Source organism: Vombatus ursinus, unplaced genomic scaffold, assembly GCF_900497805.2.
Source record: "Vombatus ursinus unplaced genomic scaffold, bare-nosed wombat genome assembly UNPS02014812.1, whole genome shotgun sequence".
Classification (NCBI taxonomy): Eukaryota; Metazoa; Chordata; class Mammalia; order Diprotodontia; family Vombatidae; genus Vombatus; species Vombatus ursinus.
The window spans coordinates 81766725-81793006 of record NW_020954590.1 but is presented as its reverse complement, the minus strand read 5'-3'; the positions used below and the strand labels follow the sequence as shown (position 1 = coordinate 81793006).

General features: G+C 34.6%; 1 protein-coding gene across 2 annotated transcripts in view; it reads left to right on the top strand.

Annotated features, from left to right (window-relative positions):
• LOC114054252 (carbonic anhydrase-related protein) overlaps positions 1 to 26282 on the top strand; it is a 183067-nt gene that overhangs the window by 109601 nt on the left and 47184 nt on the right. For both annotated transcript variants that reach the window (XM_027877430.1, XM_027877429.1), the window contains exons 4-8: positions 538 to 633; positions 4206 to 4268; positions 5597 to 5645; positions 6976 to 7088; positions 24756 to 24925. In XM_027877430.1, the coding sequence (XP_027733231.1) occupies positions 538 to 633; positions 4206 to 4268; positions 5597 to 5645; positions 6976 to 7088; positions 24756 to 24890 (456 nt within the window). In that variant the 3' untranslated portion in view covers positions 24891 to 24925. The remainder of the gene's footprint in view (positions 1 to 537; positions 634 to 4205; positions 4269 to 5596; positions 5646 to 6975; positions 7089 to 24755; positions 24926 to 26282) is intronic.

The following is a 26282-nucleotide window of genomic DNA, read 5'->3' as shown; positions in this document are numbered from 1 at the left end:
GCAAGATGGTGCAGGATGTCAAGATCATGTCATATAAGAACTAGATGAAGGAACTGGAAATATCTTAGAAATGAGAAGTATTGGGAAGACATGTTAGTTGTCTTCAAATATCTGAATTGCTGCAATATAGAAGAAAAAATAGACCTACTTTGCTTGGCCCCAGGGGGAAGAATTAGGAGCAATAGGAAGAAGTTATAATGAGGCAAATTTAAGTTTGATATAAAGAAGAATTTCCTAATAATTTGAACTATTAAAAATGGAATGGACTGTCTCAGGAGGTGGTAGACCTTGGAAGTCTTTAAAGAGAGTCTGGACAAATATTTGTTGGGGATGTTATACTGAAGAATCCTTTTGCAGATAGGTTGGATTTATATGGAACTTCAACTCTCAAATTTCTCTTCAACTCTCAAATTCTTTGATTTTCTGATTTATGAAATGTAATATGTAAGATATTCCAAAGTTTCCTTTCCCATTTCCAAATTACAAGTGAATTATATCTGCCACTAACCTCTTCTGCCTATGTCGTTTGTTTTCCAGCTTCATCTTATCCATTGGAATTCCACCCTTTATAGCAGCATTGATGAGGCTGTGGGGAAAACACATGGAATAGCTATTATTGCTTTGTTTGTTCAGGTAAATGGTCTACTATTAATATCATACATTACGATTTAGAGATGCCAAATGATATTTTTTAATTTGCTTGGAACTGGATTTTTATTTTGTAGTTTTATTAATAAAGCAGACAAACCCCTTGATACTTTAAACAGACATGTGTATCTTTGGAGATCAAGATGTACAAAGCTATATTCCTTAGTAGAAAAGACTTAACCTCTTTTAGATAGATAAATAATTCCTTCATAGTACTTCCTTCAGAGTATTATTCTGGAAGTACAAATATCCTGGAAGAGAGAATTTAGTTTAAGTCTTCTTATGACATTATTCATTTATTTTATAAGAATCCTTTACAATGATCTTAGACTAACCATAGAATCTATGAAGTATCAATCATACGACTTCTTAGTTAATTAGACTAAGCTAGAGAAAATCAAGAAAGTATAAAACCCACTTTTAAAACTAAAAACAGTGAGCCAGTTAGCTAGTATATAATGTGAACACTTGCAATTTCAGCTCATCTGCTTAGAGTCTTAGAATGTGGAGAATTTGAAGAGTTAATAGAACCTGATCCCTTTGGTTTTTGTAGATGACATAACTAAGATCCAGTGAGTTTACTTGGATTGGTCAATTAAGCAGTTAGGATTTTTAAAATTTATTATTTATTTATTTTTGTTGTTGTTGTTGTTTTCAATTAGATCTCCTAATTCCCACTAGGCTGGGAAAACCTGCAACAATAATTTTGACTTGGTTGTCATTATCGAATTTTTAGCAGAGTTAATTGAATTGTACTTAGCTAAAACTATAACTATTTACTACTATATTACTATAACAACTTTTTCAAAAGTATTAATAATTTGCTATTGCTTTTTTAAAAATAAATAACTCTAGGATTTGTCTTTGTCTGGATGAAAATGGCTCCCCTTTTTAGGAATATATATCTCTAGATTAAAATGGAATGATAGATATCTTATAAATCCATGCCTTAAAAATTTGGTACATTTCCATTTAACTTTAAAAGAATATCTATCTTCAATACTTTGATGGATTTGTGATCTCATTGATTTGGGCAAGCTCTCCATGTATAATCTATCTACTTAAAAATTATTCCTTTTTACAACCAATCAAGAAGGATTTATTAAGCAAGCATGTTAGGGCACAATGTTAGGTGCTATGGAATATAAATAAAGTATAAAACACGGGCCTTGATCTCAAGGAGCTTACAATCTTATTGGGGAATAAGACACACATATTTCAAACAATTTTGAAACCAAGATATGACAGATTATATGATGGCATATAAATAATGTGGTTTAGGTTCCTAAATGCTAAAGAAGTCTAGGAATATGTTAGCTGGAATAGATAGGGAAGAACACTTCATGAGTACCTATTCTCTTACAAATGTGCCTATATCTCTCATTTGTTGATTAAAATTGAATTAGTTCCATGTTTACTAAAAAAAAAAAACTATCTAAAGAATAATGAAGACCTGACAATCCATCAAAGTCAGCTTGATTATTTAGAGACCAATGATTCTATTTACAGGTTACACAAAGTCTTTGTTTCTCCTCTTTTTTCCAGCTTGTCTTACTAATATTTTACTGTTAAAACTCCAGAGAAGAAGGGAAGTTGCCAATACAATCATTTAGTTTTGTTCCTAGTAGGTAGCTATTATATGTGAGAAAAGGAGCTAATAGCTAAAATGCCTTTTTGGATAATCATAATGTCACTTAATTTCTGTCTGTCTCAATTTCCTCATCTGTAAAATGGGAATAGTAATAGCACCTACATTCCAGGCTTCTTGTAAAGAGCAAATGTGATAATACTTGTCAGGAGCTTAGTGCAGTGCCTAGAACATAGTAAGTGCTATATAAATGTTATCTATAATTTGCTATTATTATTATTATTATTAACTGATATGGTACTTTAAGGTTTTTAAAGTGCCTTACATATATTCTATCATTTTATCTGTGGACTTTAATTACTTTACCTTCACCATGTTGATAAAGCATGATTGGCCAGAAAAAAGGAAAAGCAAAGAAAATTAATTTGTGCTGCTTTTTCTAACCTTAGAAATTATATCCAAGTAGCCTAAATACTGACCCTGCCCCACTCCTCATCTATGATATCATTAGTGTAGAAGAACTTCCTTTACTGATGCAGATCAGTAACCATTCTTTACCTTACCATTTTAGAGACTGGCCTGGGAAATTCTGACTTTGACCAGGCTCACATTGAACCAGTACTTGACAGAGGCAAGACTTCAGTCTAGATCTTTGTGACTCAGAGGCAACTCTCTTTCCATTTCATCAGGCTGGCAAATTCTTAAAATAAAACAATAGAAAACAAACAAAAAAATGGAAACAATAATCTCATTCTCACTTCTCCCCATCTCCCAACAATAAACCAGCTTGTGGATATTATTTATTTAACCAAAAGTGAATTGACTTTAAACAACATAATGTGAACAGCATGTTCTTATCAATAAATTTTAAAATAAAAATCATATGGTTAAACTATTTAAGATCATAGTCGTATTTCCATAGTACTTAATGTTACCCTTACTTCAGTTACTAAATATCTGGTTGTTGTCGAGTTGTTTTTTGTGTCTGACTCTTCGTGATCCCACTATCCCATTTGTTTTTTTTTTTTTTTGACAAAGATACTGGAGTGGTGTGCCATTTCATTTTCTAGCTCATTTTACAGATGAGGAATAGAGACAAACAGGGTTAAGTGACCTGTTCGGGGTCACACAGTTAGTAAGTCTCTGAAGCCACTTTGAATTCAGTAAAATGAGTCTTCCTGATTCCAGGCCCGGCACTCTATCCATTGTGCCATATATCTGCTTTGTTGTGGCTGTTCTTCCATGATAATGGATATGGGAAAATATTCCTCTGTTTCACTGTTCTGCAAAGCTGGGGATGGGATAGGGATAAAAACAGAAAGGTTTAGCTATGCTTTTGTTGTCTTGAGTTTTTTGAATATTTTTCAAACAAAATGTGATGTGTCTTTGACATTTTCATCTTCTGATTTGATGTGTCGCAAAGGAAATTTTTTTCCCTGCTATACAATAAGATGAAGTTAGAATGAGTTGTTGCCCATTTGATATTTAATTATTTTGTTGTGCCAGTTTGGGCTGCAATTTTGATTTTATCTAATTATTATTGTTATTGTTCAGTCATTTTTCAGTCATGTCTGACTCTCTATGACCCCATTTGGGATTTTCTTGGCAAAGGTATTGGGGTCATTTGCCATTTTCTTCTCCAGCTTATTTTACAGATGAGGAAACTGAGGCAAACAGGGTTAAATGACTTCCCCAGGGTCACTTAGCTAATAAGTATCTGAGGCTAGATTTGAACTCAAGAAGATTAGTTTTCCTGACTCCAAGTTTTTTTAAAGGCATTTTTAGACTTTAACCACTTAATCTTGTTTGACGGCACTCTATCATAGTTACTAATGTGGAAGTAACTGAATTATTCCAAACAAAAAGATGCCACTTACATATGGTAGTCAACTTATTACAATATTTTGTACAATAACATTGTGCAAAACATAAACTTCCATTTTTGGATTGTTTATTCTTTGTGTTTCAGATAGGAAAAGAGCACATTGGCTTGAAGGCAGTAACTGATGTTCTCCAGGATATTCAGTACAAGGTAAGTCATTATTTAAAAAGGGGAAAAACAAAACAAAAGAAAACTTGATGTATGAGAGATGTATAATAAATCAACAGAAGTTGTGAGGTAAGTATCAAAAAAAATTGCCTAATAAATACAATGAGGCAATACAAAATTACTGTGATTATACTAAGAAAAAAGAATATGACCTGAAAGATACTATTCAGGTGAATGATAGTCATAGGAAAATGTCCTTAAATGTATCATGGAATCACATTTTGAGCTGGTCATATTACCTTACAGGCCTATACCGAATCCATTTTGGAATTTATATTTGGGTTAAAGTGGGCCTGGAGAGTTTAGTTCAGTCTTGTATTGCTGCCATAGATATGGTGTTTGGGCAATGCCTATTTGGTCTAAAAGCTCTCAATGAATCATCGGATTCATTTCACAACTAATTTGAAGATTAAGATCTTTTTCAGTTCAACTCTAGATTAAGTTTGTGGGGTCTTGGACTAGTCTAGAACCTTTCAGAGAGATAGAGTTGTCCTAAAATGCAGCCATAGAGAAGATCTCAAGGGGCTCCTTTGACTGATCACTTTAAGAGTGGATTTCAAAGGGCACATCTAGGCAAGACCAAATTTTGATGACCACTTCAATCTAAATGCATACACCTAGGGTTCGGAAGAGGCACCTCTCATCCTACTTTATGTTTGATTGAAATAACTCGGAATGCAAAAGATGCTCTTGTTTATGCTTCATTTATTATGGCATTAGTTATTGAAAAATAATGATCTGAGTTCAGTTCTTGGACTTGAGTTTAATTTTTTTAGAGATACAGATGATATTACAATGCAACACACAGAAGGTGGGCAAACTCAATTTGGCACATTAAAGTGAACTCTCTTGCTTTGAGTAAAGGATTAATGTTTTAAAGTTCAGTTTGGGGTACATACAGGATTAATTTTCATTTCAATTATAAACATAAGAGCAGATCATTTGGGGATCTCAAATGTGAAACTTTGAATGATGGGATAGATCTTTTCCTTAAATTCAAATCTGGCATCAAGAAAAGGACGCTGGACTCCAAACATTTTTATCCTTGGAGAAAGTTTGCCTCTTGGTAATTAAGGAGAAAAATACGATTAGGAGAATTTGAAATAAACATAGATTTGTAGTAGAATTAATTTGATCAAAACTTCAAATTTATCTCTGACCAGAAAACAACCCACTAAATATCGGATAGTTGCAAATATTGTAGACTCATCAAAAGTCATTTGAAGAATCTTCTGCCATTTTGTTTTGTATTTTTCATGCTTCACATTTGAAAATAATGTGAGGTTAATTAGTACTATTTTTTTCCCTAGGGGAAGACTAAAATAATACCCTGCTTTAATCCAAATACTTTGTTACCAGGTGAGTGGTCTTAACACTGAAATCTGTAAAATGAATTGTAACTAAAAGTGTAAGTAAACATTATGCTTTCTCTTGAATTTATACCTTTGTATTTTCAAAATCTTTTGTTATAAGTTCTCATTGAATAGCATCTATGAGTACAGAAGGCATGCACCAAATTGCAACAGTTGCAAACATGGGAGTAACCCTTTGTCAATAGGATAGGGAATTTGTCAGCTCCATGAACAATGGGAAAAATAAAATGGCAACAGTAAAAGTTATGAGACATTTCTTAGTTACACAGTACTTATCATTTTATCTTCACAAGACTGGGTGAGGTAGGACAAGTGGGTCCTGCCAACTTCAAGAATACCACTTACTCATTACTCAATTCTGGACATAAAATTGGAGACTATCTTCTGTAATGTCCTTTTGCCAGTCACCAGAGATCATTCCATCACAGGAAGTGATTAGACATCTAGACATTGTAGAGAGATGTTAAGCACCTTATACAAGCAGTTCACTGAAAGGAGGATGAAATCTCTATCATCAGCATTGTTATACACAACAAAAAGGTACAAATGAATTGGTCCATTTAGCTGCCTCTGGAATACAAAGGAAAAGAAATTAGAAAAAATCTTAACTGTTTAAACACTTGTAGTCTTCTGGATATTCCAAGAGACTAGAGAAATTTGATTTTCTGCATCTACATGTTTCAGGTATAATCAGTTTTCCCTTGTCTTCTGTGTGTTGAAATGGTGCTTAACACTTTTTCATTGTTCTTTCTTTCCCCCTGGGGAGATGGATTATGTCTTTCTTAGCTATCCATGTTAATAAATGGATTGATTTCAAAGAAATGACATATCATGGTTATCACAGGTTTTTGGTAAGTTTTTTTCTCCATGAAATTTTAGAAGAATGAAATAGGCATCATCTATGAGTTCTATCACTGCCATTAGTAACTTGAAGGAAATAGCTTGAGAATTACTCCATTGAAAGTCTCAAGTATATTTTAAAAGTAGTTGTTTTCTAAAAAACAACTTTTATTTGGTGTCCCTACTAACTCAGTGGCAGAGCTAGTCTTGGAGGCAGGAAGATCTAAATTCAAATCTTGCCTCAGACACTAGCTGTGCATATCTGGGCAAGCTGCTTAATCTCTCAGCCTCATTTTACTCATTGGTAAAGGTGGGATTATAAAGACATCTACCATATAAGGCTCTTGAGAGGATTAAGTGAGATGATATTTATAAAGCTCTTTGTAAATCTTAAAACACTATATAAATGCTACCTATGATTATTCTTATTTAACACATTACTGTGATTTATTTCCTTCTTTAAAAAAAAAAAACAGATCCTCTTTTGCGTGATTATTGGGTGTATGAAGGCTCCCTTACTATCCCACCTTGCAGTGAAGGCGTTACTTGGATCTTATTCCGATACCCTTTAACTATATCGCAGATACAGGTAATGGTTGTACTTCCACTGCTCATAAAGTATAATTGTGGGTTAAAAGTTGTTTTGTTTTGTTTTTGCTATAGAAAAGGACTTAACAGTTTTACCTTTACATCAAAATCAGATTTTTGTTGTTCAAACATTTTCAGTCATGTATGACTCTCTGTGACCCCATTTAGGGTTTTCTTGGCAAAGATATTGGAATGGTTTGCCATTTCCTTCTCCAGCTCACTTTATAGGTAAGGAAACTGAGGCAAACAGAGGAAACAGAGGTAAATTGACTTGCTCAGGATCACATAGCTAGTAAATATTTGAGGCCAGATTTGAACTCAAGAAGATGAATTTTCCTAACTCCAGGCCCTGCACTCTAGCTACTGTGACACCCTTAAAATCAGATAGGAACTATATTTTAATCTGGTATAGGCCACACTCAAGAACGTTGTGGGCCTCATGCAGCTCACAGGCTATGTATTTGACAGTTTTAGGGGATAAAGAGCAGCAGAGTACCTTGAACTCAAGGCATCCATCTGCTGAGGAAATTGCCCTGTGAGTTCAGGACACCATCTGAGGCACTATCTGTATTAGATACTCAATACTTCACTGTATCTATGATTAATGCTAATGATCACAACCCACCTGTATCTACTCATCTTGAGTAAATTTCATCCATGAACCTCATACAATCCTAAATACATGGTCTACCCAATGTGCTTAGATTGTTCCTCTAGTTCTTTTAACATTGTATGAATACTAGTACAGTATGTAGGGTGTCTGCATCAACCTATGTACATGGTATATGATAAGTTCACCTTCTTTTCTCCTCATATAGCATTCGGATCACATCTTTTACATCATTTTTTTGAATATATATATATATATATTTATATATAGCCATTTAAGTAGGTTGCAGCCTCCTTATATTCATTGTGTACCTATCAGTTGCACTTTGAGTCACCCACAATTTAAAATTCCTTGGAGGCTATAGAAATCTATATTCAGAAGGTTTTAAAAAATTATTATTGACTTTGAGTTCCTTTTTGGATCATCCAATTTCCAGCATGTACTTGACCTGCTATAGTCTGATAATTTCTCTTTTTTCTTCATTTGGCTAATCTTTCCATATCTTAAAAGGTTCCTTTTCTTTATGTCCCTTCCATTTCTAATAACTTTCTTTCCTTTGCTAGGCAACTATGAAGTGTCCTCATTTGTTTACATTATCTTTTTAGGTCTTTACTTTGTATTTTCCTTGGAATTTCCAGGAAGTTGTCTTTAAAACAGTTTATAGACTTCCTGTGGGCTATTTACTGTTTTAGAAATTACTTTCAATTCTTGCTTCACTATAGCCAAAAATTGATTCTAGTTTTTTCATAATGCTATTTGTTTTTTTATAATGAATCATACACATCTGCATATATAGTAGTAATATATCATATTGTAAAGAAAATCACTTTTTCCATGTATCAGTTTAAGTGTGCTGAATTAATCTAATTGTTCTTTAAATGCTTTTAAAAATTTGCTATGTAAAAGGCAAAATGAGGGACTAGAAGCATGAATCTTTTGTCATTAGTAAAGTTAGAATAATTTTTACCTATTTTTTTCTGACAATGGAAATACAGTCAAAGAACTTTGAGGGATAGATTATTTTGTTTCTTTCTCTACTTCCAATAAATCAACATATTAATATCACAGAAAGATAGCTAACTGTGAATTTGTAGGAATACCCATTTTGTTGTTATTGTTCATTTGTCCATTTCCTTCTCCAGCTCATTTTACAAATGAGAAAACTGAGGCAGACAGGCTTAATTGACTTTCTCAGGGTCACAGAGCTAGTAAGTGTCTGAGGTCAGATTTGAACTCAGCAAAATTCATCTTTCTGACTCCAGGCCCAGCACCCTATCCATTGTGCCACCTAGCTGCCCCCTAATTAAACAAAATTTTCTATTAGAAAATATATTTGTATGATTATTATTTATACAATTTTATAATCTACTTGCAAATTTTTTTTTATCACAAACAAGATTTTCTACCAATACTAGAGTCTATCATACATCAATTTATTTGTAGATAATTTTTTTTTACTTTCTTGATTACTATCAAGATTATATATATGGCATTATATATAGTCAGAAATTCTAACCCAAGTCTTAATAAAATTTAAATGTATCCTCTTTTGTCTTGTCTTCAGAAGAAAAAGATTACAACATTCAGATTTACTAATATAATAATATCAATTCCTTCATATTCAATTCAATTCATCACAACAAATATTTTTCAAGTGTCTATTATGTGCAAGGCACTTTTAGGTACTAAAGATACAAAGATAAGGATGACACAATCCTTCAAGGGTCTTATAATCTAGGGGAATGGAGAATAATGAATTAAATATTTATGCAGATAAATATAATACCATTATATAATGACATTTCCTGGTGCTTACCTTTCTGTCATGCCCATATCGCTACTGAGATTTTTGATGATGTCACTGTCCATTTGCATGTACCATATTAACCAGAGAGAAAATTAAAGTAATCTCCTTAAAATGTTTCACACAAATATCTTGATTACAATTACAATTAACTTAAGGTATAAAGTTTTCATTAATGATTTGCCTAAAGCTATTCTTTTTTTTCTTATCATATTCATCACTACCACTCTCAGCTCATATTTAATTTCTCTCTCAGTTTTACTGTCTTCACCATTCTTAACTTTTTTTAATTCAATGAAATCATAATGAATTTCATCCATAGAATTGGAAATTTCTCAAATCCTTTAGCTACAGTCTGGGTTTATCTGTGCTCTTAATGTTTTCATGCAGTGGTAGAGCAATGCTGAATAGACTTCCTGTTTTCCAAAGGACTTACATGGGGAATCTATTACCATTACTACTTTAAAATTCACAGGGTGATTTTTCCATATGCCTTTTAATACATTCCCCTTTATACTTCTTATTTCCATGGGTCATCATTTTATTAATCGTTCATAAGATTCAGAATCTCTTACAAAACTGTCTAAAACAGCAGTTTAATTCCTTGAATTATAGTACGACATGCAACTTTACAAGTAACTGAGAAAAGCAACAAAATGTTATCAATCCTCAGTCTTAGCTGGAAAGGCTCATAAGCCTGCAGTGGCCAAGCTTTGCCACTAGATGGTACTTGTACACAAACTTAAGATGCCATGAAATTTAAAAATTAACCTGCCTGGGGAGTATGGTTGGGGACCCTTTTGAGTAAATGTATGTATAGATGAAAAAATTGGTACGTCCCAAGGAAAACATATCCACAATGTAATATCTTGGCAAGTTTGCTATTTTTTGTTAGGCCCTATTTAATTTGGAGCATTAGGGATATATAGAGAACTTTTGTAGAATTATTACTTATTTGTAGTAGAAGTTGAATCATTGTGATATTTACTGCAGTAATAGTTATAGATGCTCTTTGGTATTATATAAAAATATGCGATTTGATATTGGTTTGCATAACCCTAAAGGTGCTTCCTCCCTTCCTCCCTCTCTCACCTTTCCCTCCCCTTCCTTCCTTCCTGCTTCCCTCTCTCCTTCCCTTTCTTCCTTCCTTTCTTCTTTACCTTCCACTAACTTATGTCTTAATTTTTTTCTATTTGTTGTGACATTACAGCTTTTTATAGGTTTTCATGATACTTATTAGAGGTGGAGCCATTAACAGTATATGCAAATAGTTCTATTACTTCATCATCATCTCCTCATCTAATGGTGTCCTGAGACTAAGGATAAAGAGTAGCCTGGTATAATATTCTAGAGAGTCAGTCTCTGAATGAATGAATGAAAAAGCATTTATTAAGCTTTATAGATACAAGCAAGGAATATAATTCCTGCCCTTAAGGGGCTTACTTTCTAAAAGAAGAAGACAATATATAAAGCAGAGCTAGAGTAAGAAAGCAAGGAAGTGGGGAGAGGGCCATATAATTTGGAAATAGTTGGGAAGTGGCATTGTGGCTTGTTTCTGGGCAAGATAAGGCAAAAAGCCCATCTTTCAGAGTCTGGGGTCCCAGGAGCAGACATCTGGAGTCAAAAAATCCTGTGTTCAAATTGTCGCTTCTGACACAATGCTGGGGATGTGATCATGGGGAAATCACAAGCTCACAGTGCCTCACTTTTTTTTTTTAAGATAGTGCCTTAAACATACTAGGGACCATGACTTGCCCACCTGAATTGTCCTAAAGGAGTTTCCATGCTGCAATTCCCTATACCTATGAAATCTCAGATTTTGACCAAATTGTATTCTGATAGGTCTATGAGCGTTTACATGGACAGTTAATTGGGCTCAGCAAATTCCATTGCATATTATGATTATTGTGAAATTAGTGTTTATAACTGAACATCTTTATTATTATAGACATTAATTTGAGTTGGGTTGGTTATATTACTATTTGTTTATAGTACACCAAATAAAAATTTTTGCTTCACCTTACTTTGATAAGGATCTATGATAGATTCATTATTTCATTGGGATAGGCTCTTTCTTCACTGAGGAAAATTCTAAACTTGATCAGTCAACCAACCAATGAATTAAGCATTAATTTAGTGCTATGTGGCAGTACTGTGCTAGTAACGGGGATGCAAAAAACAAACAAACAAACAAACAAAAAAGAAATTCCTACTTTCAAGAAGCTTACATTTTAATGTGGCAGACACAATCCTTAAAAGATAGATGCTCCTTAGTAGACAGTTTTCACAAGTTACTGTGGCCAAGATATTAACTACCTACTATCACAGGTTCAGATATCACATCATTTCTCATTGAAGCCTTTCCAGCTTGAGAGGGTTTTACAGAATTTTAATGTTGCTAGTATGTTTTTTTGAGACCATGTGATTTTCTCCATTCTCTAATTAGCCACTGATGTTGGATTTAATGCAGGATACATTTTCTAATAACAGGTAAAGCTATAATAAGCTAACCACTCTCTTAGTCTTACTCTTAAGCAAGAATTTAGAGCGTGTGCATTCAACTGGCTCTGCTAACTTATTTACCTTTATCTCTCCCTATATTTTATAATAGTAACCCATAACTCCACTGGAACAATTTCTCTTAGGATCAGCTAGACACTTCCTAGATATGTGACCCTGGGCAAGTCATTTGTCACCTCTCAATTTCCTCATCCATAAAATAGGAATAATAATAACACCTTCTTTATAAGGTTGTTATGAGGATCAAATAACATAACATATATAACCTATTTTCTATCATGTTGGTATAGCCTCAATTTCCTCATCTATGAAATGGGAGAAGCAATAGGCCCTACTTCACAGGATTGTTGGGAGGATCAAATGAGATAACATATATAAGACATTGTCATAGTGTTCCATATTGAGGTCCATATCTCCTTGGGGTCAGAGACTGTTTCCTTCATGTACTTGTATAACCGGATTTTAGCACAATGCCTTATACACAGCAAGTACTTTAAATGTCTGTGGAATTTAATTTGCTGAATTAATGTTTTAATACCCTCTTTACCCTTAACACTGGAAGCAGAAAACTAGTTAGAAATAGCTATTTCAGGCACCATTCTACAGTAACACTCTTATCATGGGTTACTTAGTATGGTTAATTTAACTATCAAGGTGGGCACACTTTTCTGTGTTTTATGTGTAGGCAGACAAAAGGGTCCCTGAGGGAGCTGCACTCTTCCAGAGAATAGACACAGGACTTTCCTTTAAGAGTACTGCTTTCTTCCCTTTGTATCATTCCATGAGATTAGGCAATATGGTCTTGTGAATGGAGACAGGAAGCATTTGGGGAATGGAAAGGGGGTAATCTTAGAACCACACTCTCAGAAAAAAGTTTAGCTTAATCTGGGGTCAATTGATATTCAGTAGTTGCCAATCTCAGCCATTAAAGTAGTTCATTCAGTTCTTTGGATAATTCTGGTTACTCTTGTTTAGATACAAACTAGCAGAACATAGAAGTAGGAGTTCCTGCTTTTCTAGGAACACAAAGACAGGCCATATATTCCCGTAGTCAGTCCAAAATAGATAGATCCCAAAATGGACACACAAAACAAGAGTGGCATCCCATACACCTAAGGCAGAGATTTCTTAAGTCCATATCATTCTCCATGAATATTGGAGATATTCATAATAATATTCTCTATGAATATCTGTAAAACTTCATGGAATTTTACTTTATAATTATAAATGGCAAAAATAAAATTATCATATTTTAACACTGCTTTTTATATAAGGCTAATTTATATAAAACTAATTTCCTACCACCAACCTCAATCAGGCTGTAGCTAATGAGAATATATCTAATTTTTTTGCCTAAAAGAATTCACTGCCACTGTTCCCTTATACTCACTGTTCCTCTCTTTCTATGTTTGACAATTAGGTCTTCCTTTTCATGATTGCATGATGGGCCTGGTTTTCCCTGATCCTTTGGCTTGTTTATTTTCTATCCAATGTCTGTGTCCTTGCTATATTGAATGTGACATGCTGAAATCTGCTTTGGACTAGTGGCCTATGTTTGTTATCATCTTCAAATAGGACACAGAAAATCATACAGTAGGATAGTAAGGGCTGTATACAAAATGGAAGAACAGGAAAAAAAATAGTCAAGAAGGAAAAATACCATCTACTATCCAAGGCAATTCATGATTGTGATCACCACTACCACCACCACCATTAATAAGTACTTATTAAGAACTTTCTATGAGAAGACAGGACTCATTGATAAAATCCCTGATGTTGGGAAAGATTGAAAGCAAAAGGAGAAGAGGATGGTAGAGGATGAGATGGATAGATAGTATCACGGAAGCAACAAACCTGAGCTTGGAAAGACATTGGGAGAGAGTAGGTGATAGAAGGGCCAGGCAGACTATGGTCCATGGAGTCATGAAGAGTTGGACATGATTGAATGGATGAACAACAACACTACCAGGAACTATGCTAAGCACTGAAGATACAAAGAAAGGTAAAAACCGAATATCTGTCCTCAAAGAGCTAATATTTTTATTGTGGTGAGAAGAGACTATGTATGTACAAGATATATACAGTACAATTGGAAGGAAATCTTTGAAGTGGTCTGTGTTTGTGTTAGAAAAGGTCTCATGAAAAAGGTAGGTTTTGAGCTGTGTCATGAAGGAAGCCAAGGAAGACAGAAATGAAGTGGGAGAACATTCATTCCATGAATGGGGGATAGTTAGAGAAAAAGCATGGAGTCAGGTGATGGAGTATTGTGTTCAAGGAACAGCAAGGAGGCCAATGGTGTTTGATCATAGATTACATGAAAGTGAGTAAAGTGTAAGAAGACTGGAAAGGTAGGAAGGAGACAGATTGTGAAGGGTTTTAAAAGCCGGAGGACTTTAGATTTGATCCTGGAGGTAATAGGGAGATTCTGGAGTTCAATGAATGGAAGCCCGACATAGTCAGACCTGTGCTTTAGGAGGATCACTTTGCCAGCTGAATGGAAGATGGACTAGAGTGAGGTGATACTTGTGTCAGGGAGACCAACCAAAAGGCAATAGTCCAGGCATGAAATCGTGAAGGTCAGCACCAGGGAGTGGTTGTCTGAGTGGAGAGAAAGGGACACATATGAGGGATGTTGTGAAGGCAGAAACAACAAGACTTGGTGACAGATTGGGTGTGTGGGGGGAGTATGAGTGATACTAGTACTATGCACAGAAAGGCAAAACAGCTGATGAAGGGGTGAGACAGGAGAATGATAGGATGGAGAAGAGCTAGTATGGAAGAAAATTGCTGTTGTTTTTTCATGATGCCAATGTTAGGGAGGAGAAATGGCACAGCAAGTTGTAGCTTCCACCTTGATCTTCCCAGATGATTGACCATATTTTGTGGTGTAGGCAGATTGCTGCCTGGGAGACCTGCATCAGTAAGCATTGGGCAGAAAATGCTGTCAAGTGTTAATTTTTAACTTCATGCCTTTGCTCCTATTTATCTCGTCTGTTTACCCCCTTGTCTGTCCCAATCTTAGTATTATACTTTTTTTTAGAACTATAAATTTAGCCTTCTAACCTTAACCTTCTTCTTAACCTTAAAGATTTTTCCTTTACTTAGTAGAAAAGTTAATGTTTTCAAAGCATATCTCATTTGATCCTCATGACAACCCTGTGAGGTAGGTACTATTATTACCCCCATTTTCCAAATGAAAAAATGGAGGCCGAGAGAAATTGAATGACTAGCCTTGGTTATCTCAGCTCCTAAGTGGCTGTGGCAATATTTGAAATATATTTTTCATTACTCCAAGTTCAGTGCTTTAATCCATTGTGTTACCAACTGTACCTAGTAGAAAGAGTGCACCGGTGATTTCATTTGTACAGAGAACTATTGGTTGACAAAAGTCCCACTAATAATGCAGCTCAGCACTTTTTCTATAATTTACAGGCTAGAGGGTTGCCTAGGGCACGTAGGTGGCAGAGTGTATAGAGTGCCATACCCAGAGTCAGAGTGACTCATCTTCCTGAGTTCAAGTCTGGCCTCAGACACTTACTTGCTGTGTGACCCTGGGTAAGTCACTTAACCCTGTTTGCCTCAGTTTCCTCATCTGTAAAATGAGCTGGAGAAGGAAATGGCAAACCACTCCATTATCTCTGCCAAGGAAACTCCCAATGAGGTCATGACTAAACAATAACAACAACGAGAGGGTTGTCTAGAACAGTGGCGTCAAATTCATAGAAGCTGGGGTCCACAAAACCATGCATAAGGATCTCTGGGGGCCATATATTGATTTTTAAACACAACATATTAACATTATATTCTATTGTATTTTTATTTATTTTTGTTAAATATTTTCCAATTACATTTTAATGTTGGAGTCCAAAAACCTGGGTTGTGAGTTATTTAACTTCCCCAAGCCCAAGTTGCCTCATCTGTAAAAAAGGGATAATAATGACTCTACTGTACCCACCTACTTGACAGGTTTATTGTGAAGATTTCATGCAATCATGGATTGGATAGTATTTTGAAATCAATACAATTTTCTCTCTTAGAGAAAAAAAAATCATTGCTTTTTATTTTTACATCATAATCATTTCCTGACATACTAATGCCCTTTATTGATGGTTTCTGGTAACAAACACAAGATAATAAAACAAAACCAACCTATGGTGATCATATTTGACAATGTATATTGCATTGTATACCCATTGAACCCCACTCCCACCTCATTATGGATGTGTTTCATCATCTGTTCTTTGAGACAGAGATTGGTCTTTATAATCAATCAAAGTTTGTCTTTTGACGTAACTTCAACAGGTTTCAAAAAGCTGAGTGAGATAGTAAAAAAAGTACTATATTTTGAGTTAGATGATCTGCTTTTTAATTTATTTATTCATTTAACAAACATCAATTTAAGCACTTACTTTGTGTTAGGTGCTGGGAATATAAAGTCTCTGCAGAATTTAAATAATAATACATGTTCTGTTTGCCAAACAGAGTTATTAAGAGAAAAGTGCTTTATGAACTTTAAAACTTTGTGGAAATGTGAATTATTGTTTTTATAATGTTGTAGACATATCAAATGGTAGCATTTGGGTAGCATAAGACTCAGAGAATTGGTGTGATCATATTCTTCTTTTTGATCATATGGGATCCAATAACTTGCTTATCACTTTATTTTCCCACCTAATATATGAATAAACTATACCACTCTAAAATAGCATCCTTATTCAATTATATCATCCATGTCATGCTCTAATTTTCCTTTTCTTCTCGATGGTCACTATAGACATATATATCTATATATATGTCTATATATATGTCTATAGATATATGTCCATATATATAGACATGTATCTACCTTTATGGGTAGATGCAAGTCAATACATGTCTGCTGATATTTTTTGATAGGAGTAGAAACCCAGCTCTCACTCTCTTAGCATTGTTTATAGGCAGAGAACTCTCTTTATGAAGAAGCCAAATGTCTTGGCTCTGCAGTCGCAATAGACTTCAATTCGTGACAAGCCACTATGATTTAATTTGCTGAGCTATAGAAGAGAAAATTCCCAATCTCATTTAGAATCTCATTAAAGGAGTCCTTGGTATTATGGCATTTTCAATATTAATGTGAAATTATATATAAGGTATTATATATACATGAGATATTGTATTTTACTATCATGCTATTCAGTGATATAATAAAATAACTAAGGGCTAGATTTATGTCATTATGGATTTGGCTCTCACTGACTTCAGAGAAATGAGGCTATTGGCAAAATCTATCCCTAAAGCACTAAGTAATGCTTTCCTATTGCCAGGGACAAACTCTCTCTTTGTAGAGGGGAGCCAAATCCAAAGGAATGTGTATTAGAAGTACTCATTTCAACTACTCATGCACATAGATGATTTCTAAGTTAGCTATAACCTCACAGAATAAAGATTTAGATGCTATTAACATACAGTTTCATGAAAACATCTGTTCAAAGTGCAGGAGTGTGGTTTTTTTTAAGGCAAATAAAATGTTCAACTATATTAAGAAGGGAATTTAGAATAATCTAGAAAATATTATAATGACAGCAAATAAATCAGCACATCCTTGAATTCTTCATTCAGTGTTTCTCACATAATTTCAGTGGAGGCAGGGCAAAAATAGAAGGTCCAGAGAGGACAATAAAAATGATAGGAGACATAGGCAGGAGATGGGATTCTATACAAGAAAAAATTGAAAAGACTAGTATTATTTGGTTTGGAGGGAAAAGAAAAGATGAGCAGAAGGAGAATTGATTGATATATAAAATAACAAAAGGAATCAAGAATGGCAGACAATGTCCCCAAGGTATCTGATGCATTTGATAGATTAAAAATTTGAATTGAGTAAAAGAAAATATTTTTCTTCATACATTATAGGGTTAACTTATGTAACTACTGCTGCAGGGTATTATTATGGTAAATAGTCAGTATCTTCAGTTGCATTGTCTGCTGCAGGATATCATTAAGGGAAAGAGTCAGCATCTGAATTACCAAGGTAAAAAAAAAAGTTATTCATCATAATGCTTCACTGTGGAAACTGCAAAACAGCTTGATTTAAGAAGCAATTTTCTACTATGCGGTACTATTGACAATTAAGTACATTACAGAGCATTTACATCTCCTGTAGAATCAAGAATTGATAGAATATGGAACTGGAAGTTCCTGTTTAGTTAAATTTTTTATATTAATACTGGTTAAAATGCCATAGAAAAGGGAAAAAAAGATTGGAAGGATTACTTGTTCTATATAGAATTTGAATGAGAATATAATTCTTTCTTTCCAAGTCATTTATGGTCATAACCATTAAATAACTTTAAGATGAAACAGTGGCCTAAACATTAGGAAGATGAGATTAAAAACTGTTTTTCAGCAAGAATGTTGCCTGATTGGCAAATGAGATTCCAAGCCCAGAATATATTTTTCATCAGATCTCTATCCATAAATTATTTAGACAGGGCTTATCATTATTCCTCAGTCTTCTTCTTTTTTCTTTTTGCCTCCTCTTTCCTCTTTTTTTGCCATTCCCTTATATATTTTTCTGCTCACCTCACATTTCAAATTCAATCATTTCCCCAATTTCTTCCTCTTCTTTCACGTCTCCCTACTTTTCATTCCATTCCATTAATGAAGCAAGAGAATAGCATAGGGGAGAAAAGCATATTCTAACATTTTCGTGTTCATGGATGTATCTATGAAAGTCTTGGAAATAGGAATTTGAGTTTTCACCCCTCTTAATGCCACCTTCTCTATGGCTTATTTTTAGACTTTTAGGTTGGAGTTGGGGTGGGATGGGAGAAGTGATAATATACCAAATATCTGACACCAGTGTGGATTATAGGGCTTGACTGGTTCATATGGTCTGGATATAGCTAACCTGCATAGTCCAACTGCATTCTGTAGCCTCAGAAATTTAGCTGCCAACATTTTCCCACTTCATAGTTATGATAGTTATATGCCCAGTATAGGTGACAGATGGCATGTCTATTTGAAGAGACTCAACCCCAGGATGGCTGTGGTATGATTTTTTTTTTCCTATCAGAGTAACTCTGGAAGAATATATCAAGTGATATGAGGTCTTTGATATGTATGAGTAAAGGGAATAAACAATACAAAATATAATCATAGATTTTTTAAAAGAATTGAGGTATAAAACTTGTGGAGTCATGAACAGATGTCTGAGGTGAGTGTATATGTGGCTGGACAGTCTCTGAGCCATTGCAGCCTTAATATAAATTAAAATCATGTGTATTTTTAGATAAGTACATTTGCTTCTAAGAGCTATTTCAGAAACCATAGAGTTACTAATATATCCTCTGGATCCAGGTTGGCTAGTAGAGTCCTGTCTTCTCTTCCCAGAATCCTAAGTCTAACTCTCAGACTTTTTACCTTTGTTACTTTGGGCAAATAACATAATTCCTCCTAGGACCAGTTTCCTTAGTTTTAAAAAGAAGATTTTAGATTATGTGATCTTTAAGGATACTTCCCACTTTAAATCTATGATCTTATGATCCATCCATCCACTCCTCTGGGAACTGACTTATCTGCTCATTTAATGAACTGTAGAAAACAAAGACTGTTTGCATGATTGAGCTTTGTATGTATATCTATGCCATGGTGTCCATTAAAGAGGCTGCTTATGGGTTTGGGCCATGTCATTTTTCACTGTGTGATGATGTTGTAGGTCATCAATAAATATTAATGAAGGATGAGAAGGCCAAAATATATCACTAGAACTACTTCAGGAAGGAGGATGGAATGAGAAGAAACATGCTTCCTTATTGACATATTTGAGGGGATAGCTAGAAGCTACTGGGCATTTCTACTCTTCAGTTTCTAATAAGAGATAATTGGTGGCACTAGACTGGGATGGGGAACCTGCAGCCTTGAGGCCCCATGTGGCCTTGACCCCTGCACTAGACTGATGAAATAGAGAATCAGCAGAGTATGTGGGGGTAGGTAGAAAATTTATACACATACACACACACACGTACATATGTATATATGTGTTTGTAAGTTTGTAATAGATAACCACTTATTCACAAATGTGGAAAATTTCCAGAAGTTCACTGCTTTAGACCCTTTAATTTATTAAAAAGTACATATGAGGAGTAATAGAAGAGCATACTGAAAGACCATTTTGACTTTTTTATTGTTATAGCTTTTTAATGATATGAAAGATGAAACAAAAGCATTTTTATAGATTTCTCTTTCTCTATTTTCTTGAAATTTTAGTATGCCAAATACAAGTGAAAGCCATTCTTTAAATACTAGGTGGCATATGTCTGGATAAAAAGCAAAACCCCAGAAGCCAATTAGGACCAAATCTCAGCCACTTGCAAAGTAGCTCTTCCATACGTATACTGTAGGCAATTTTAAAAAGGAACTTTTATGAATTATCTGTTTTTTTTTGGGTCAGTGAAGCATGGAACAAATACTTTAGACCAATTAGCATGTAGTTTTTCATCTCTGCTACAGTGAGCTGCTGCCAGTCTATGTACTACCTGTCAGAGTAGAAGCCTTTCTAATAGAAGGGTTGAATTTCTATCCTATTTTTGAATTTTAGTTAAAAATTTTTGTTGGCACAGTAGAAAAGTCATATATACAAAGGCATGTGACAGTGATGGTCTCCTGCATTACCTTGACATTTATATTTTGGTGAAGACTTTTATCCTGACACATTGTTCTGTTCAATTATTATTATATCTTTTTTCAGTGCAGTAATGTTCAGGAAACTAGAACTAGGATAACTCAGCATGCTCTTGAAACCATTTGAAGTTGCTAAAGGATTTTGAGAGGTAGATATTTCAGAGAAATTGACATTTCAGAAAGAGACTCCCCCCCCCCCCCAATCTCTGTTGATGTTTGAAAGCCTTCAAAGTGTTGCTATGATCAGAGAGAAGGATTTCTTGTGAAATAGTTCCTCCCATACTACAGTGACTTGGGACTGTCGGGCTGTCGATTCAGTTCCTCTCTGGTTGAAGAGACTTGTTTCATGAAAACTGTCTGAGGTTGCATCCTGAAGCTTGAAGGTTTATTTTGAATTTAGATTAAGAAAATATAAAATTAACTTCTTTTCAAAAGAAGCTTCAAAGCAAACCTTAAAACAGGCACTCCAATTGAAATATCTCTTGAAAAAAAATCCAGAATCCTACTGTTCTACATTTCATATTTTTGACAGTATTTATAGTTATTTCCAAGTCACAGCTATGAGAACTCTGGTTTTCCTCCAACCTGTCCGAATACTACTTATCAGTCTCCTTTGCTGAACCACTATGGATCTTCTGTGTCTTATATATGGGTGTCTCCCCAAGGTTTTGTCCTGTGCTCTTTTCTCTTGATAGTTTTTCCCTCAATGATCTCATCCCTTGAACCTACCACAGGTTCACTTATCATCTCTACCTAGGTAACTTCCAGAACTATTTATTCATCCTTAATCACTTTCTTGAGCTCCAGTCCACAACTCCAGTTGCCTCCTGGCCATATTTGCCTGGATGTCCCAAAGCCACCTGAAAGCAACTTACCTGAAAGATAACTCACCATCTTTCTTCCCAAACTCACCTTGCCTCTAAACTTCTTAATTTCTGTTGAGAGAACCAGCATCTTCCTAGTCACTCAGGGTTGTAACTTTGGAGTCATTTTTAATACTTCCCTTCCTTTCACCCCCAAATCTAATTAGTTGTGAAGTTTGGTAGATTTTACCTCTACAACATCTATTAAATTAATTTTATTTACTTTATTCACATGATGTAATGAATAGAGTATTGGGAATGAGGTCAGGAAGACCTAAGTTCAAATCCTGCATCTGATACTTACCAGCTGTGGGATCCTAGACAAGTCATTTATTCTCTCTAAGCCTCAATTTCATCTGTAAAACAGGGATGATAATAGCACTTACCTTCCAGAGTTGTGAGGCTAAGATAATATTTGCAAAATCTTTCGCAAACCTTAAGGCACTATATAAATATTATGATTATGATTTATTATTTCTATTGCCCTAGTTGAAGTCCTCATCATTACTCACCTGGATTCCTGTGATAACCTCCTGATTAGTTTTCCTGCTTCAAATCTCAAGATGTCTTTAATATAATATCCACACAGATGCCAAGATCATCTCCCTAAAGTACGGAACTGACCAAGTCATTCCCCTACTCAAAAATATTTAATGACCCCAGTCTACTCTAGGATAAAATACATACTCTCAGCCTAGCATTTAAAGCTTCTGTGATCTGGTCCCTATCTACCTTTCAATCCTTATTTCATATCTTTGTTCCAGAAAAACTGAACTACTATGTTTCCCCAAACTTGACATTCCTTCTCTTGGTAGATTTGTTCAACCTGTATCTCATGACTGGAATAGAGACTCTCTGTAGCGCAGTATTCAGAACAGCACCTTAGGCATTTAATAAGTGTATCATTGTAGTGGTGGTGCTGTTCCTCCACAGAGCTAAAGAGTTAGGTCATTCCTCCTTATTCCCCCACCCCCTCCCCCTACTTTGTGTGGATTGGATCACTTCTTCCCAGCCAATCCTTCTATTCTGCCCATTGAGTATGACTTTTTCTCTAGTCACTTCCTTTCATTGCCTCTGAGGAAGAATGGTTTTCTTTTAGGAAACTCACGTTGTAGATTCCAAATATGGTGGTTCTACCATCACAGATGATGACATTAGATTGATAGAAAAAATAATGACAAATCTGTTTGATTTCACATCAGTTGAATCCTTCCAGTTTCATCTATAAAAATTCTGGGGAGAGTCTGACTTGGTTTTATCTTGTCTTTGACTAACTTTCTGCAGACCTTATTTTCCTTCCATTTCTTCTTGTTCTGTGTGTGAGGTTGTTGAGGGGTATTTTTGTTATCATTTGCAAATTTCCTCTGTAATACTTTGCATCTTAACTTTTAGGTTTGTGTTTGTTTATCTTGGCAATAATAATAATAATAATAATAACTTCACATTAATGTATCACATTAAAGTTTAAAAGCATTGCTCTCACAACCATCCTATGACAAAGGTAGCATATATTTTATCATCCTCATTTCATAGGGAAGAGACTGAGACTCATGCAGATTAATTAAATTGCTCATGATCATGTAACCAGTGAATGTTGAGGAAAAAGTTGAAACTCTGGTCTCCTAACTCAAATTCGTTGTTTCATCATACTACCTTAAGGTTTGCAAAGCACTTTACGTATTTTGTCTTATTTAATCCCTATTACAACCCTGTGGGATAGATACATGTCTCTCTACTCAGCAAAGTGACAAAGTGTTTGGGAGCCCAGGCGCTTTCTAGGCTCTTCATTGTGATAACTTTTATATTCATTAAGTATTCTAAGAAATTATGATAATCAGATTCAATATCTTTAGCTTTATCTATTTCTATTTTTAAGTAAAAACTTCAATAGATAATTATAATAATTATAATTGTAATTGCATGGAATGTTTTTTCATCTTTATCCTTTCTTCTAATTTGGTGTAGACTTTTTAACTTTTGTTTTAACCAGTGCCAATCAATTAGTTGACTGATAGCTGTGAAATGACTGTGGCATAGATCCTCAGTTAGTTTTGATTTATTAATTTGTAGTCTCTCTCTCCCTCCCTCTCTCTCTCTCGCTCTCTCTCTCTCTCTCTCTCTCATCTACCTATGCATTTACCTACCTCTCACCAATGTAGTGATTTTGCTTGGTACTTGCAATGTCTGCCAGTAGATTGGTTACTTTGTGATGAATTCTTTGGTTAGATTACCCTAACTCCATGGTGGGAGAAAATATTAGAATTAGGCACTTCTACAAATCAATCCATCAGATTCTCATGATGCCAGTTAACTAGACAGAGTATCCAGGAGAAGTAGAATAATAGTTTCTCTCTATATTTTCACTCTAAGACTGTGCCTACAAAACTGCAAAGTTTAATGGGGAAAAATAAGTTATTTTTTTTGACACTGTGAAAACAAAATAATTGATTTTCAGATTTTCCCTTTAAAAAATATTTTGACCTCAAAATTACAACTAACTTACTAGACAAATTTAATTGGTTTTAAAACAGATTTATATCACACAGATGGGCTTGAGATATTAAGAATACTTTTGATATATGACCTCTGAGGACTATAGAAGAAATGTGAAAAGTCCTAAGTGTCTTTTGATAAAGAAAAACTTTTTGCTTATGCAAAATAGTTTAGTTATTAAATGTTAAAATAAATACTTTGACATTCCCCCATTAATTAAAGTTTTTTCCATTAGTTTAAGACACATAGATGTTGAATTTGAATTTTCATTTTGACTTTTAATCATGAAATGGAGAAAATCTTACCCTTTTTACAATATAGTCATTAAACTTATCTGATGAGTTGTGGAAATAGGAACTAATCTTACCTTCTTAATAATATAGAGGGTGTCATTAAGCTGTTATTGAATGAGACACAGAGAATTTCCCATGTACAATTTTAGCAATAAAAGAAGCTAGAAATGTTTAAAAACTGATGAACAGACTGAGGCCTTTGTTATCTGTGCTCACATTATCTCTGTTCTGTTGATAGGCATATGCTTTGTTCCCCTTTTAAGCATCCTTAGATGGGAAGGAATTGGCTAATTTCAGACCAGTAAGGAATAACAGAATTTTTTTTTGACTGTTGAAAATAATGTATCTTTTAAAGTCTTTATAAACCCTGGATTTATTTATTTTATATGAAATATTAATTGATTTTCTCTGGTTTTATTTTTAGATAGAGGAATTTCGAAGACTGAGGACCCATGTTAAAGGTGCAGAACTCTTAGAGGGCTGTGATGGAATTTTAGGAGACAACTTCAGACCCACTCAGCCACTTAGTGACAGAGTAATCCGAGCTGCATTCCAATAGCCAAAGAGATCAAGAATGAATTAATCTTCATCCAGGTATGTGATCATTAAAGAAAATGAAGCATGTAATAATGTAAGTTACTCATGGTAATCAATATAATTGAGCAGTTAAATAAGTATATTTCATTTTGACAAAACTTAAGACATTTCAGAGCCTCATTAATTACAAGTCTGGAGTTTATTCTGATATTTTCTGTATTGGAAAATAGTCTTTTTTCCTTTCTTTGAATAATTTGTATGTACTTCTTGCCTTGATAGTCAGTGATACCAGTGATGTAAGCATGCTGCAGTAAGGAAACAGTGATGGGAAATGACTACTTGGTAATTTACTATAACTTACACTGAAATTACAGCATTTAGTACCCAGAGGATAAAAAGTATAGATAAAGGAAGTATTGATAATGGATAATAGGAAATCAATGCAGTATGAAATTTTGAATTTTTGACTCTCATTCTCTATGTAAGAGATGGTCAGTATGCTTATAGGGTGTCTAGATGACTAGGGTAACTATTAAATAGTATCCTATGTTGGGGTCAATATAGTGCCCCCAATAGCTGCTCAAAATTTGGAAAAATAGAGATATAAGTTGGGAAAGTGTTTCTTGATATGCTCAACAATCCATTCAGAAGCATTTACTATCTATCTGCATGGGGTGCTTCACTATATATAGTAGAGATGGAGTTAGATAGATTGCTATCAACTCTCCATCCTTAAACTTTTACTAGACCCTACCATCCCTTCAAGCTGTTGTGCTACAGCTCCCCTTACTTTCGCAGCCATACTCCTTAAAAGATCTGGTGACGCTGGTCAATTCTGCTTGTTTTCCTTTCACTCACTCCTTAACACTGCAATCTGGATTTGGACCTCATCACCCCAAAGAAGCTGTTCTCTCCAAAGATATCAGCTGGAGGCCACTAGGTGGCATGGTGGATAAAGTGATGAACCACATAAAAGCATTTGTGACCTGGGCCAAGTCTCTTAATCTCTGTCTGCCTCAATTTCCTCCTCTGTAAAATGGGAACAATAATAATTTCCACCTCTTAAGATTGCGGTAGGCTTTGAATGAGATTTGCATAGTCTTTGCAAGCCTTAAATCAACTTAGCTATTAGTATTATATCAATTGTCAAATGTTGATGATTAAATTTTTTCAACCCTAATTCTTCTTGATTTACATGCTGCATTTGATACTGTAAATTCTCTCCTGTCAAGGTTTTCATGACAATAAGTCTCCTCCTCAGAGTCTGCTTAGATGGTGAGGTGGATAGAATGTGGGGTCTGTAGATAGTTAGACCAGAGTTCAAATTTGATTTCAGACAGTTGCTAACTATGTGAACCTGGACAAATAACTTAACCTCCATTTGCCCCAGTTTCCTCATCTGTAAAATGGGGAT